A 15,201-nucleotide genomic window follows, 5' to 3' on the forward strand; every position below is an offset into this window, starting at 1 on the left:
TTGGAGAAATTAAAATGATGTCTTGAGGAAAACGAGTAGTGGATCCCTCAGAATAAAGGCTTGTTTACTTAAAGGTTTGTTTATCCAAATAAACCACTTGTTTGCCTAGAAATCTTTTAGCAAAAGAGCTAGAGTTGGTATTTATGGAGGGTTGCGCAATAGCTCTTTATGATAGGATTTGGGTGCTTTGGATATGCTTGAATAATCTCGAGATGTGCTTACATCTTTTTAAAGTAGAGGAACCACTTTCTTGTACCTTTCTTTCATTGCAGATTCCATGGAAATGTCTGTTACTCACTGGCCTGTTTGTTTGTTTGTTTGGGGGAATGTTTTTTTTATGTTGGGAGCTACTAAGGCCAGTTAAATATGGAGGGGGATCCAAATAGCTATTTTACTGCAGGTACAGCATTTCTTACATGAACAATTCCTATCCTTTGATTGGAATAATAATCTATCATATCAAATAGGCAAGTGGGAAGGAGAGAACACAGGGCGGCTTGACACGTCTGCTCTTTGTTTCCTTGTCCTCATTCTGGAGTTTTTGTTTTTGATTCTTTTTTCATTGGTAGACTGCACAGTTTCCAGTAGCCTTTTCAGGTTTCTTTTGTAGAAGGCTTGCAAATCGGACCGTGTTAATGGTTGCTTTCAAACACTAGGACAACTGGGCAGGATTTTGCCCTTTTGTCTGTTCTGCTGATCATTTCAGTTGGAATTGGAGTGTGAGTTGATGGAAAGAAGTTTCCCGCTCATTTTTCAAATTAGGAACATGAGACCACCGTGTGTGGGTAAATGTTTAAAAACCAGCTCTCTGGGGTGGGAGTCTTCGCTGATTTCTGTGGTGTAAATACTCCCACCAGGGCTGATTTAAAGGTACCAACAAGATGTTCCCTGAATGCAGAGTTGGAAAGAAATGCACAGTAGCTGACCATTATGGAATCTGTCCACCACATACAAAAACCATAACCCTGGAGTCATGGTAAAATGTAGTAAATAGTTATAAAGTGATGAGTTTTGAGTATTTATTACTTATGTTTTTAAAGAAAACTTATTAAATGGTTAATTTTTAACAATGGCTTTGTTGAAAAACAAGCTCTCAAAGCTCCTGGAAAGATAACCACTGGTTTTAACACATCAACTGGGACCCAGAGAAGTCACTGTCTCACTGAAGTGTCAATGAATGAATGAGTTGGCAGAACGGTTTCTAAAAACCAAATTTCTCTAGGAAGATTGACTTATTAATATTTCTGCTTATTCATTTGTCATTTTTTATTGCATGCTCTAATGATCTGTGAAAGGGGTTTAGGACTGTTACAGGCTGTTAATTATCTATTGAGACAATAACAGAATATCTGAATATAATTGTAATCAAGAATAAAAGTGTGGAAAGCAGATTCAATGTAGAGCCATAAATAAATCCTGGCTTTGAGTCTTGGGCCTACTACTCACCAGTGGTGTAAACTTATGTCACTTACATACTTCTCTGGCTCCAGTTTTAGTCTCCAAGATGAGAGGCCACATGAAAATCTAATATCTCGTATCTGTCTAAAATATGACTCATTATTTAGACACATCAGTTCAACAAGTATTTGCCGATACCAATTATGTACACGTTTGTTATGGACTCGATTCCAGGTAGAATTAAATCCAATATAGGAATAGTAATTATTATTATAACAGCATCTCACATTTATACAGCGGCTTCTAATTTGCCAAAGAGAAAGTGTACTTTGAGTCTTGAGGTTCTATGGCTCTAGGAAACCAAGACAAATCCTCATAGAATGTTAGAGAAAGAAGAATGTATTCTAAAAGAACAAACAGAACCCTTATTCCTAGGAAACACAAGAGGTCATAACCAGGTAGTAACAAGGAATAAGGAACAAGCATTTTTTTTTTGCCATGTCTATCAGTTGCTTCACTTTATCTTAACAAAAGCAAAACCAAAAACTATTTTTTTCTAATTATAAGAGTAATTATTGTAGAAACCTTAGAAATTGTAGAAAAGAAGTGTTAATTAAGGAGAAACTACCATGTATCCAATATAATAGCCTGCTCTTCTTTACCTAATATTTTAGTATATTTTCCAAAATATTCTTGTTATTTTAATTGCTGTGTCTAATTCCATCTTTTTGGTGTACAACAATTTACTTATCTTAAATTGTTTACATTGTTGACAGTTTTTATTATTCTAAGGAACACTGTAATAAATAACTGTGTTTATAGAAAAACATTGTACTTTGGACGTATGGTTTCCAACTGTAATATTTAAGGTTTAGTAAGACAATTTTAGTAAATCATATAGTTTTGACCTTTAGCTTGTTTAATTCTGCCAATATTGCTTTGTATTTACTTAGATTTTATGTTTCTAAACATTAGGAGGAACAGTTTGCCTGAATCCTTCAATATGATATATTTGAATTGGAAATAGTATCAATGTTTTCATATTATTTCAAGTAGACATGATAAATTGGTTAATTTTTTTTCACCTTCTATGGGCAATAGCTTCTAGTACAGGATTTTTTGTTTAGAAAGTACTCAATAAATGTTCAATACATTGCAAGATTCAGGCTAATTTAGGATAAGCAAAAACATTTGAGAAGAATTTAAGAAAAAAAAAAAACACTTCTCCATTCATGGTAATAGCTTTCATTTTCATGAGGAGAGATGACAGCCAAGCACAGTTCAGGAATTCTGATGGTTAAATGAGAATTATGAAATGAAGTATGTTGTTGCTTTAATTCACCGGCATGAGAAACCATGACTCTAATAGTTATTTGATTAAATGTTAATGAGATCTACTAAATTGACCCAACTCTTATGTATTAGATTTATGTCAGTTAAAACAAGACGAGTTTTACCTCTTTCCTTCTTTAACATCTTTAAGTCAGCATCTGCTTACAAGGGAAGTGTTGTTACTACCCTGGTTATTTAAATATTAATAACTTCCATTAAAGGCAGCTGGAGGTTTGCAGCAGGAAGATGGAGAAATTAGATGGCCTGATTAGTTTCTTTCTGCCACCAGGAAAAAACAAAACCTCTTACTGGAAGAGCTTCTTCCAGTATTTTTTTAATTCCACAGATTTTTTTTTTCCTGAACCAGTTAGAGAGTAAGATTCTTGATTTTAAGGATTCCTTGAAAGTAGTTATGTTATTAAAACATGAGTGTAACAAGTTCATATAATTAAAAAAAAATGTTTTATCAGCTCCATAGTGGTCACTACTCTTGGGCTTCTTGGGACTAATTTCAGGTTTTAAATTCATTTTGTTCCTTATTATAGTCACTAATAGGCAAAGCCATTTTTTAGCTACGGATTGTATTTGGTTGGGCTTGTTTACATGAAGTATGGGGAATTCTATTAAGTTAACCATGAAAGACTTGACAAGCATTGTATATTTGATCAAATTATAAATATTTATCTTATTGGGGAAATGTGTCTAAAATTTGTTACAACCAGTATTTTCATGTTATGCCAGCTTGGGTTATGATAAGCACGTGGTAATAGATTTTTACACATTTTGTGTTTTTAAGATGTTTTAATGGCATGGTATTTTAAAGCACTGTTTTAAACAGTCCAAAGCAGGCATTATATTTGCATAATTGTATATTTCTTTTTACATCCAGAAACCTGAGTAAAGTATTTATTCATGTCACGTACTTTACTTAGACTTTAGAGCTAAGAATTTAGATCATGCTTAAATAGTAGTAGTGCAGAGTAATAATAACACTGATGTCGGATCATAATACTTAGCATTAAGGATTAAGGTGAGTCAAGTGAGGCCCTTGCCCAGGGTAAAATTTAAGAGAGTGCCGAAAAACTCAATAATCATGATACATAGTATTTTAATGCAATGTTTGGGAAAAAAATCAAAATTAATGCCAAAAAAAAATCCGTGATGAACAAAACATCAAAATTCTAGAAAAAGTTGCCACCAGCCCTGCCTGTACCCCTGGCTCACCTTAACCTGGTCTTGGCCTTGACTGGGTTCCGCATGTCCTTGGATGAGACTTTCCTTTGAGTCAAATTTTCCTTATCTAAAATTGGTGATAATCATCTTTGATTTCCTGGTCGGGTTATTAAGATATTCAAATCAGGGGCGCCTGGGTGGCTCAGATGGTTAAGCGTCTGCCTTCGGCTCAGGTCATGATCCCAGGGTCCTGGGATCGAGCCCCACATCGGGCTCCCGGCTCGGCGGGGAGCCTGCTTCTCCCTCTGACCCTCTCCCCTCTCATGCTGTTTCCCTCTCACTCGCTCTCTAAAAAATAAATAAAATCTTTAAAAAAAAAAAAAAAAGATATTCAAATCAGCTGAAAACACATGGGAAAGCCCATTGTAAATACAAATTATATGTTTATATACAAGTTTAGGGAAATCATCATAATTTTAAGCCATTATTATTATCAGCTGAGATGAATACTCTAAGCAAACATCAGATTCGAAGGCCCTTAAAAAGCTGTGTTCATAAAGTTTGTGGCGTAGCTCTTGAGTTTATTTATCAGCTAGCTATAGGGGCAGGGACCTATAGATAGTTGTAGGACCTTCCTTTTCTTCCTTCTTTCTTTTTTGTTCTCGGATGCAAAATTTATGATTTGTAAGAGACAGAAGAGGTAAGTGGAAATCCATTTTGTTTATTTTAAATTTCTCTGCGAAGTGCCATGGACAAGTCTCACTTTTGCTCAAGCTGTTCTACCCATCAGTGATGCCTTTCCCCTTTCTCCTGCCCATCTGGGCTCCACCTCCCTTTTACTCACATCCGTGACCTTGGTAAGGCCTTCCTGGGTTCTCAGGCTGAGATGTGTTCTCATTCCTCTCCCTTCCTGGTAGATAAATGTCTCTACCACTCATCTGGTGATCAGTTACAGAGTCCTGTTGTCTTGAGGTTTTATCTAATCCTGCATTGAATTTACTTTTCAGACCACAGTTTTAGAAATATAAATTGTTTTTCTAGTTAGATTATAAATCCTTCAATAGCGCCTCCTTCTCCCTTAGACTCATCACTTCGGGGTCAGCAGGGATTGGGTCTGTTTTATTCAGGTGGTATCCAAGGTGCTTATTAGCAAAGGGCTTTGACATACAATATACTTTTTTTTTTTTACAGTATACCTATTTTTTGAATGAAATAAATGAATGTCTTGTATGTAAAAAGGCTGGGTAAATATTTATTCTTCAGATTCATTCGTTGTTTTCATTCTAGGACTGGAGAGAATGGTTGGTACCATGTGGAAGGCGACTGTTTTGGTGGCTGTATTCATGTTCAGCCCTGGTGGTGATGGGCTCTTTCACTCCTTATACAAAAAAGCTCGGGTTTCTGTACCACATAAGGGAGACGTAGGAGAGCCATTATTTCTTACTCCCTACATTGAAGCTGGGAAATTCGAAGAAGGTAAGTTTCATAAAATCAGAAAACCACTGGTATATTTTCAACAGGTTGTTTTTTTTTTTAAAGCAGTTATCTTAACAGGATTCAAAATACATTCTGGTATTTTTACTCAGTTGTTTTATTTCAAATATTAATGGTTTGATGTCCTGTGTTATCAGAGTTTTGAACTAAAATGAGAGCTTGCCAGGGACAGATTATCTAGAGGTGGAGCCCCCGCACTTCTATTTATAAAACTAGCATAGTGCCTGTCCACAACTGGGCACTTAATAAAGAGAATACTAACCTTAGAACTTCATACATGTCAGTTACTGGTTCCAAGGATTCTACATAAACTTATGTAAGCATCTCCACAACCCAGGGAGATGTACCTACTTGACACACAAGAACACTAAAGCAGAAAAAGATTCAGTTACTTGTCAGAGTCACATGGACACCAGCTGGTAGATGCAGGATTCACACCCAGACAGCCTCACTCCTTAGTCTATGACCACAGGCACAGTGTTGGGCCCTTTTGCCTGGCAAGTTACCCAAACCTACCCAAACTTAGGCCTCAGTTTCTTTATTAACAAGATGGGGATATAATCACTTAGTCAAGTTGCAGAGATGTTAAGAATCAGATGAGAAAATGCACATGAAGACTCTTGGTAACCTGTAAATTGCTCCCTAAATATTAGTGTCTGCAAGTGGCTTTTTATTTAGACATTGTGGGATTTTCTATTATTATTAATAGGAAAAAGGTATTATTTAGTATCATCAGAGACTAAAATTTATATGTCTCTGCTCTTAATGCTTCTTTATGTTTATGTAAATCACTGTGTAGATAAGTTACTTAATCCTTCTGGACATCAGTAGGCTCCTGAACTATAAAATAGTATATAGGCAGCTACTCTGAGGTGCTATTTGTAAAAGGAATTAGAGAAATGGGGTGGTGCTGTGGCATCAGGAAAGGTCTTTAAGAGGGTAAGAGACCGTGTGTTTGCTGATAGAAATGATCCAGCAGAGGGGGGAGTTGATTGGGGTGGGACAACTATTTCAGGAGTACTTGTTTTTCCTTTTTTTTAAGATTTTATTTATTTATTTATTTATTTATTTATTTATTTATTTATTTATTTATCTGAGAGAGAGAGAGCGAGCAGGTGGAGGTGCAGAGGGAGAAGCAGAGGGAGAGGGACAAGCAGACTGTGCTGAGTGCAGAGCCCAACATGGGGCTCAATTCCATGACCCTGAGATCATGCATGACCTGAGCCGAAATCAAGAGTCAGACACTTAACCGACTGAATCACCCAGGTGCCCCAGGAGTGCTTTCTTTAAGTAGATGATAGACATGGTGGCTGGCACATAGATGGGGGCGCTTGCTTTGAAGAACTGCAGTTTATCTCTAATCACAGGTGGGAAAACCGAGTTAATGGCTGTGAGGCTGGTAAGTTGGTTGATAGCATGAGAATGTGTGGAAGTGATACTGGATATTTTAGGGAAATAATCATTTTAAAGATCAAAAATAAGTGTATGGACTCCATAAAGAAGTTTTAAAATAAAGCAACTTCTCTTCATTTGAAATATTCCCATAGCTAATAGGATATCATCATTTTGTTTTGTTTTGTTTTCTTTAAAACCAACACATTCTTATATCTTAAGGGTGCATTTGAGTCCTGGTCACATGTCTTTTTCTGACATACATATTGACTCCATGTCTCACTATCTCTTTTCTAAGAAAAGGTGAAAAACTTTGATAATGTAGTCAGTGTACATTAGTGTACATTTGATGATGTAGTTAGAGAATGTAGTCAGTCCTTTTCTAAAAAAGATTCATTTTTACTTAATGTGGAAAATGGTACAGGTTCATATCACTAGACAAATATGAAGAGGCAGCATATCATCCAAATCCACCAAAATGAATCACATGCATTCATTTTGGCTTCTTTAATAAGTGGGTACTGATGACGTAGATTTTGTTCATTAACAATAAATCAAAGCAAATCATTTAGAGATGAAAAGGAGTTCAATACTCACAACCAACCCTACCAATCCATAGATGAGGAATTCGAGACTCCAGTATCTTACATGACTTGCCCAAGGAAATGCAGATAAGAGTACCAGAGATGCGTTTAGGACTCAAATTTTCTTTTTTTTTTTTTTTTAAGTATTTATTTATTTGACAGAGAGAGACGCAGTGAGACAGGGAACACAAGCAGGGGGAGTGGGAGAGGGAGAAGCAGGCCTCCCACCAAGCAAGAAGCCCAATGCGGGGCTCAATCCCAGGACCCCGGGACCACGACCCGAGCCAAAGGCAGACGTCCATCGACTGAGCCACCCAGGCACCCCATAGGACTCAAATTTTCTGACTTCTTCTCTGTGATATGTCTGCTATAATTTATTTCCCTTTGTTTAAGACTCTTGTGCTCTTCTTTTTTTTTAAGATTTTATTTATTTGAGAGAGAGAGAGCACACGAGGGGTGGGGAGGGGCAGAGGGAGAGAGAGCTAAGCAGGGACCCAGATGTGGGACTTGATCCCAGGACCCCAGGATCATGACCTGAACCCAAGGCAGACACTTAACCGACTGAGCCACCCAGGCGCCCCAAGACTCTTGTGCCCTTCTGATGTGACCAGATGCACACACGTGAAACAATTAAGGAATAAGGCAGTGAGTACTAAAACATTAAAATATTACATTTGAGGTAGGCATGCTGGAAATTTTGAGAAGAAAGCTATCCTATTGGTTGGTCCAGAAAACAATAATAGTGTAGTAGTCAAAATAGCAAATGGTTAATACTTAATAATTATATGCCCAGGACCAAGCATAGTTTCTTTTTTTTTAAAAGATTTTATCCATCCATTTGACAGAAAGAGAAAGAGCACAAGCAGGGGGAGCGGCAGGCAGAGGGAGAGGGAGAAACAGGCTCCCCACTGAGCAGGGAGCCCAATTTGGAGCTTGAGCCCAACTTGGGGCTCGATCCCAGGACCCTGGGATCACGACCTGAATGAAGGCAGATGCTTAACCGACTGGGGCCATCCAGGCACCCCCCTAGCATAATTTCTATATGTAATAGGTACTCAATAAATATTTGTACAATTTAAGGTTTAAGCCCAAATATGTGCCAGACATGGGTGTTACCCACACCTTAGCTTATTTAATCCTCAGAGCAACCCTAGTGAAGAAGGCATACATATTGTTCCCATTTTACAGATGAGAAAACTGAGGCCCAAAAAATTAAGTATCTTGGTCGGGCCATTTACAGGTAATAAGTGACAGAGGTGGAATTAAAACCTATCTCTGCTGACTCTAGAACCTGAGGTATGAGCCACGGCGCTGTGTGACTAGATCCAGACTGGAAGGCGCTAGGTGAGATTTGGGCAGATAAAGAAGGACATGTGTATACTGAGGAAAGCAGTTTCAACAGAGGCATTTGGTGAAAATGACCATGGTGGTATGTCTGTATCATACATCTGGAAGAACCAAGTGAAAAGAATATAGAGAAGCCTATCCGAGAAACGGTCCACATCCCTCCCATTCCTGTATTTGTTGCTTACAAGCATTTCACCATTGTGGTCATCAGCAGTAGCCGAGAAAGCTTCTGGGGGAGGTAGTTTTCATCCTTGGTCCTTCTGTGCCAAGTCTGATGGATCACCATCTGATGAGCGACAACATCCAAAATAGTAAATCTGATGTAAAGTCACTTTCTAAAGTTCTATTACACAGTCAAAATTTTTGAATGGAATTTTAAGTGGCTGATCCAAAATCTGGTACATCTGGGTATTCAAATGCAGCCCTGATAACATAATTAAGGATAATTTTATTCATCCGCTTTACTGAAAGTTCAGGAAACTCTGGACAGATGGTCAGTTCATTCTCCTAAGTTCCTTTTGTTTGTTGAGTCTGTCAAAACCTTAGGAACGTGAGTCTTAGTATCGCAGTGGAACATTCTTGAGATAAATAGTAATTCACGAAAAGACAAGGGAATTTTTTATTTTTTAATCTCCCAATTAGCTGGTTTAGTTTTGTGTAATTGTAATTGTATGTTTACTTTCTCTGCAGCTAGAATAAACTCTTAAAACAAAATGAATAAAGGAGGCAAATTTAAAAATATTTACAGACACTGCCTTTTCACAAACTTTAAAGAATATTTTGATATTAGGTCTTTATTATTACTTATGGTCTGGCAGCGTCTTGTCTTGTACTGGAGTCTTTGTGAATGTGATGTGCATCCTGATGAGCTGGTTCAAGTCCTTCTTTGGTCACACTCCAATCTTTTTCAAAGTGTTAATATCACAAACACTGGTGACCGCAGTAAATAATATGGAGGAAGTGAAATCACTTCAAAGAAAACCTTTTCCTTTTTTTAACTGTTTTGAACATTTGTATTGTGAGTCATGGTTCCAGGAAGTAAGAAACTCCTACATCTTGGGAGTTTATTTTCCACATTCCATTAGTGGGTTCTGGAAGGATGAACCAAATATCTGAAAATATGAAATATCATTTTAGTTGAAATAACTTTTAATTATTTTACTATGATTTCGTTAAAGGAAATTTAAAAATTGAAATGGGGTGAAACACTTTTGTGAGCCAGGGAAAAATTCTAAATTCTTAAGATCTCAATAAGGCCTGCTTTCCCTAGGAGGTTTTTGTAGAAATATGCTAATCCTAGTGCATTGTCAATGTGATGGGTTTTAGTTTATTAATTCATTCATCCATTCGCTAACATTTCATTAAAAGGTGTGTGTTGAATGTCTTTAAGTTCTTAAATCAGCATCCCCATGGGTACAAAGATAAATAAGACAATTTCCTAGCTTTCCAGTAGCCCCTGATCTAGAAGGAAAGCAGGAAATGTACCTGAGTAAGTAATAGGTAGCAGACAAATATCTTTGGAACCCTCAGTAAAGGAGGGCTGCGGGAGCATCTGAGTCATTTCAGAGCAGGCCAGTGGACCTTGTGCTGGGCTGGCCTCAGAGAGATAGATTGATTCAATCATCTCTCTCCCATCTTCCATTCCCTTCAGCTCCTTTCTATTATATATTTCCTTTTTCTCATTCTACTTCGACCTTTCTCATTTTTCTCTGTCTTCTTTCTCAAATCCTCTCCTGCTCACTTAACTCTCTGTGATTCACATCTCACTTATTCCCAACCCCTCCATCTTCAGTTCTCTCTCCTCTTTTGGGGGGTTCTCTGATTTGGAGAAGATTAATAGTTTGGAGGAAAATATGTCAAAAGTGTTTTAGGTACAAAATTCCAGTTAGAAAAGAAATTAAGTCCTGGGGATATGATAACGTACAGCAGAGTGACTATAGTTAACAATACTGTATTGCATATTTGAAAGTTGCTAAGAGAATAGATCTTAAAAGTTCTCATTATAAGAAAAAAAATTGGAACTAGGTATGGTGATGGGTGTTCACTAGACATTGTGGTGACCACTTCACAATATATACAAATATCGAATGGTTAAGTTGTATATCTGAAACTAATATAATGTTACATATCCATTATATCTCAATTTTTAAATGGCGAAAGAAAGAAAGAGAAAGAAGAAAAAAAACTTTTGAAAGACTGCCCAGCCCCGGAGGATAATCCTTCTTTGGTCTAATTGAGAGCAGAAGCAAAGAAGGGTGGAGGAAAGCAAGGCTGCAGGGGGGAAGGGAGTAGGCTGGGAGGAGGGCTGACACATACCACGTTCCCCAAACACTTCTCTTTTCCTTTTCTTAAAATGCTCCTCTCCCTTTCTTTTTTCTTTGCCTTTTTCTGGCAAGAAGGCTAGGTCTCTTTGGGAAGAGCATGGGAAGAGCTAGAGAAGCTGGACTGAGTTATGCAATCTTCCCTAGGGGAACTGGACTAAGCCAGAAAAAAGCAAAGTCTTCCAGACTGCAGGTGGGGTTGCCCATGGGCTGGTGATAATCTTCTCTTCCCTTGCCGGTGCCCTCATTTTTTTTTTTTAAAGATTTTATTTATTTATTTGAGAAAGAGAATGAGAGACAGAGAGCACGAGAGGGAAGAGGGTCAGAGGGAGAAGCAGACTCCCTGCTGAGCAGGGAGCCCGATGTGGGACTCGATCCCGGGACTCCAGGATCATGACCTGAGCTGAAGGCAGTCGCTTAACCAACTGAGCCACCCAGGCGCCCCGGCGCCCTCATTTTACGTGCAGCTTTCTTCATTTGATCCTCGCAGAAAACCCAGGGTGGAGGTGTGGGGGGGAAATCAATGTCCACATTTTGCACAAGAGGAAAGAGAGACTCAGAGATAAAGCAACTTGTCAGGGAGCCTGGTCAGAATTGCAAACCAAGGTCTGCCTGATTCAGAAACCCATGTTCTTCCTGTTCTGCTAGCTTAGCAGGACCCTCTGGAAACTGCCATTGAAACCCTGCCTTTGTCCCACCATCTCCTCTGCTCCCAGGTTCTCCTTGTTCCTAATGAGCAGGTGCATTTCACAGGTAACAATAGCTGTGCTCCCTACGAGCCAGCTTCTTTTCTAACGGTTGTGCATGTATGGACTCTTATTCTCATTGACCCATGAGGTCATCCACCTTCCAAGATGAGAAACTGAAGCACAGACAGGTGAAGTGATGCCCAAAGGACCACAGGGCCGGTCAGTAGCAACACGAGGATCCGCAAAGAACGAAGGAAAGGAAACAGTACTGTCTAGGTGAGAGTTTCCCTTCGAGGAGGCAGCTTTGTTTTTTAAAAGAGGAACTTGCAGCCCCAATGCCATGGTGTGCTGTTAAGTTTCACAAGCAACTCTGGGGGGCAGGGCCCTGATTTGCAGCACCCACCCCTGAATATAAACATTCTTACCATGGTTCATTGCATGCTAGCAGTGATGTTGCTGAATGCCAAGTTGGGAAGGGATGCTAACAGCACTCCAGAGCCTATGAGCTCCAGCACCCCACTAAAGACATCTTTAGTTGGTGGCATGGGTGAAGGACGAAGCTTCCTGACCTATGCCTCTCTACTAACCAGTCTCCAACTTAATATGTGTCAGATATAAATAGCTTTTCTTGAATCATTAGATTTTACTGAGGACACTTGCTTTGTCACCCCTAAGGAAACTTTCCTCACCCAGACTCCTCTTTCAGTTCCCCCTACACCCTGCCATCTATTTGTTGATTCTTTTCCATTCTGTTCCTAATCACTGCTCCTCCTTCCACTCCCTGCCACCCATACTTTCTGACTAACTCTCTGGTCGAGAAGCAGCATAGCAGGGTGGAAGAAGGAGCAGACTCTGCAGCCTGACCGCTGGGTTTGCATCCCAGCTTTCCTTTACTAGCTGTGTGACCTTGGGCAAGTTACTTACCCTCTCTGAGCTTCAGTTCATCTGTAAAGTGGAGACAATAATTACACCTACTACATAACGTAAAGCCCTCAGTACTGTTGCCTTAGCTCCTCTAGGGGCACCTGAGTGGCTCAGTCAGTTGAGTGTCAGACTCTTGGTTTCTGCTCAGGTCCTGATCTCAGGGTCCTGAGATTGAGCCCTGCATTGAGTCTGCTTGTCCCTCTCCCTCTGCTCTTCCCCTCACTCACAGTCTCTCTCTCAGACAAATAAAATCTTAAAAAAATAAAGTGTTTGCTCCTCTTGGTACTTTTTACTTCAGGGTGTCCTCATGCTATCTGAGCAGTCCCTCTTCCCCCCTCCCTGTCCCTCTCCCTTTGGTGCCATAAAAAAGCCACAACCTCTGCCCTCTACAGCTATCCTGTTGTCCTATTTGGCTTCCTCTGAGTAGCCATGAGGTCACCCCTAGTCTCACTGGCTGCCCCACCCTGCCCTCCCCAGCCTTCCCCACTGCCCACATGCGTCAGCCCATTTCCCTTAATGGAAGTGGCAGGCCTTTTGCTTTCATGATAACGAGAGTGTGGAGAATATAGGCCTTCCGGAGGCTGAGAGCTACTTAGCTATGTTGTTTCTCTTGCAGCTGCCTCATGTTGGGTAACTTCTGCCCTGGCCTTCCCAGTGGCCCAAATGTGAATACCATGGTTTACTTTTTAGAGTGGAGCTGAGGATAGGTGATTAAAAAAAAAAAAAAAAATCTTATTATAGCTCATAAATTGTATTTAGGGACGAAAAAAAAAAAGGTTAAAAATGTCACTTGTCCTTGGCTAAGTTGTGAATGTCGAATATGTGGAATGGACCAGGGCAGGCTGGAATTTGCTGTAGTAAGTACCTTTGTGTCAGTCCCCTGGTAGCCTTTCTGATCACTCCATCCCAGCCCTGGCCCCTGGGGGGGAGAAGACGGGCCGAGATGAAGATGACTAACACTGTATTATTTCTCTAATCCTTGGGTAAATTTTTTCTTCCACTAGGAAAAAGAAAGAGTATGGTCCCTCCTTTCCCAGGATCGAATGTGAAGAGTTATGCTGGCTACCTCACCGTGAATGAGACCTACAACAGCAACCTTTTCTTCTGGTTCTTCCCGGCTCAGGTAGGCCTACGAGAGCGCCCTCACAGGACACTAATCCTCAGGGGCTGAAGATGCTGCCCCAGGGCAGACATGTTAGCCTACAAACAACGTACTTTAAAAAAAAATTTTTTTTTGCATCTTTTAGATTTTTTTTCTAAAAATAAGTGCCAGTGACTCTGTGTGGTGTTCCTGTTTATGTGCAGGAAACAAATGTTTGCAGGGAAGGTCCAACTTTTAAATTCCTTGCAGCCTTGTGCAGAACATTCACATTTCCACCTTCTTCCTGCCACAGTCTTCTTAAATCATTCTGTTGTTGTTTTGTTCTAAAAATACCTTGGGTGAGGATAGGCGTTAAGGAGCCAATGGATAATAAGGAATGGGGAGATTCCCAAAATGCACAGGTAATGCATGTCTAAGGTTAATTGATGGTGGATTTCCATGGCTGCTCAATCCATGGACTTTGCAGTACTAGTTCTTATTTTTGTACTCACCCCTTCATGCATCCAGTACCCACTGAGTAGTACTTTGGGGACACAGAAGGGAGAGAATTGAACATATTCTGGGAGCCTTTGCGGGGACAGGTAGAGGACTGCTGACCTAGTATGGCATCCTAGAAGACAGATCACTCACCTTCTCAGGCCTATATACACACACAACTGGGTATGTTCTTGTACTTTACCAGTCTTACTTAGTGCATGGTGATGTCACACAATTCTTCAGCATGAACAAATCACTTTAGGCTAATGGGTACTGTTTGGGGTGGGGTGGGGGGTGTGGATATTGGTAGAGATGCTGAGATGCATAAATAAATTTTATCCCACCACAGGATAATTTTCTGTTTTTATTTTCCAAATTGGATTTGGTTTAGAAACCAGAGAAAACAAAGAAAAAGCTATCCCTAGGGAGGGTTATTTATATTTGCATGTGATTTGCATATAGCAGTGTTGCATATATAAAATTGTTTACTCTAGGGTAGTTTTCAAATTAAGTTGCTTTTGTTGGCATGACTGGGTCATATTTTCTTGACTTCTCGTTTTTGCTTTCTCAACCATGGCCTCTGCCGTAGTTGACCGCGTAGTTGTGGATGGGAGGAAGCATGTAAAAACTGGTGAGGAATTCCAGATGGTTTTTGGTTGGGCTCATAGTAGTCTTCAGGCCGTCACCTACTCTGATCTGCGGTCCTTCTGGAGGCTCTCAGGGAGGATCTGTTTCCTTGCCTTTTGCATTTTCTAGAGGCTGCTCACATTCGTTGCCTCATGGCTCCTTCCCCCGTCTTCGCAGTCTGCATCAGTAGGCGGACTGAATCCTTCTCACATTGCGTCACTCTGGCCGACTGCGTGGTCACATCCTTCTCTGACTCTTGTCTTCTGCTACCCTCTTTTACATTTAAGGACCCTTGTGACTACATTGGGCCCACTGGATAACCCAGGGTAATCTCCGTAATG

General features: G+C 39.9%; 1 protein-coding gene across 5 annotated transcripts in view; it reads left to right on the plus strand.

The window, feature by feature from the left end:
- Positions 1 to 15,201, plus strand: part of CPVL (carboxypeptidase vitellogenic like) — a 101,623-nt gene that overhangs the window by 13,982 nt on the left and 72,440 nt on the right. For 3 of the 5 annotated variants that reach the window (XM_081800331.1, XM_081800334.1, XM_081800332.1), the window contains 2 exons: positions 5,191 to 5,379; positions 13,659 to 13,777. In XM_081800331.1, coding sequence (XP_081656457.1) covers positions 5,202 to 5,379; positions 13,659 to 13,777 — 297 coding nt within the window. In that variant the 5' untranslated portion in view covers positions 5,191 to 5,201. Of the gene's footprint in view, positions 1 to 5,190; positions 5,380 to 13,193; positions 13,512 to 13,658; positions 13,778 to 15,201 lie in introns of those variants that run through there. The other 2 variants (XM_081800335.1, XM_081800333.1) reach the window with 2 other exon arrangements.

This window comes from Leptonychotes weddellii, chromosome 12 (assembly GCF_054177405.1).
Source record: "Leptonychotes weddellii isolate Sample4059 chromosome 12, ASM5417740v2, whole genome shotgun sequence".
NCBI classification, from domain to species: domain Eukaryota; kingdom Metazoa; phylum Chordata; class Mammalia; order Carnivora; family Phocidae; genus Leptonychotes; species Leptonychotes weddellii.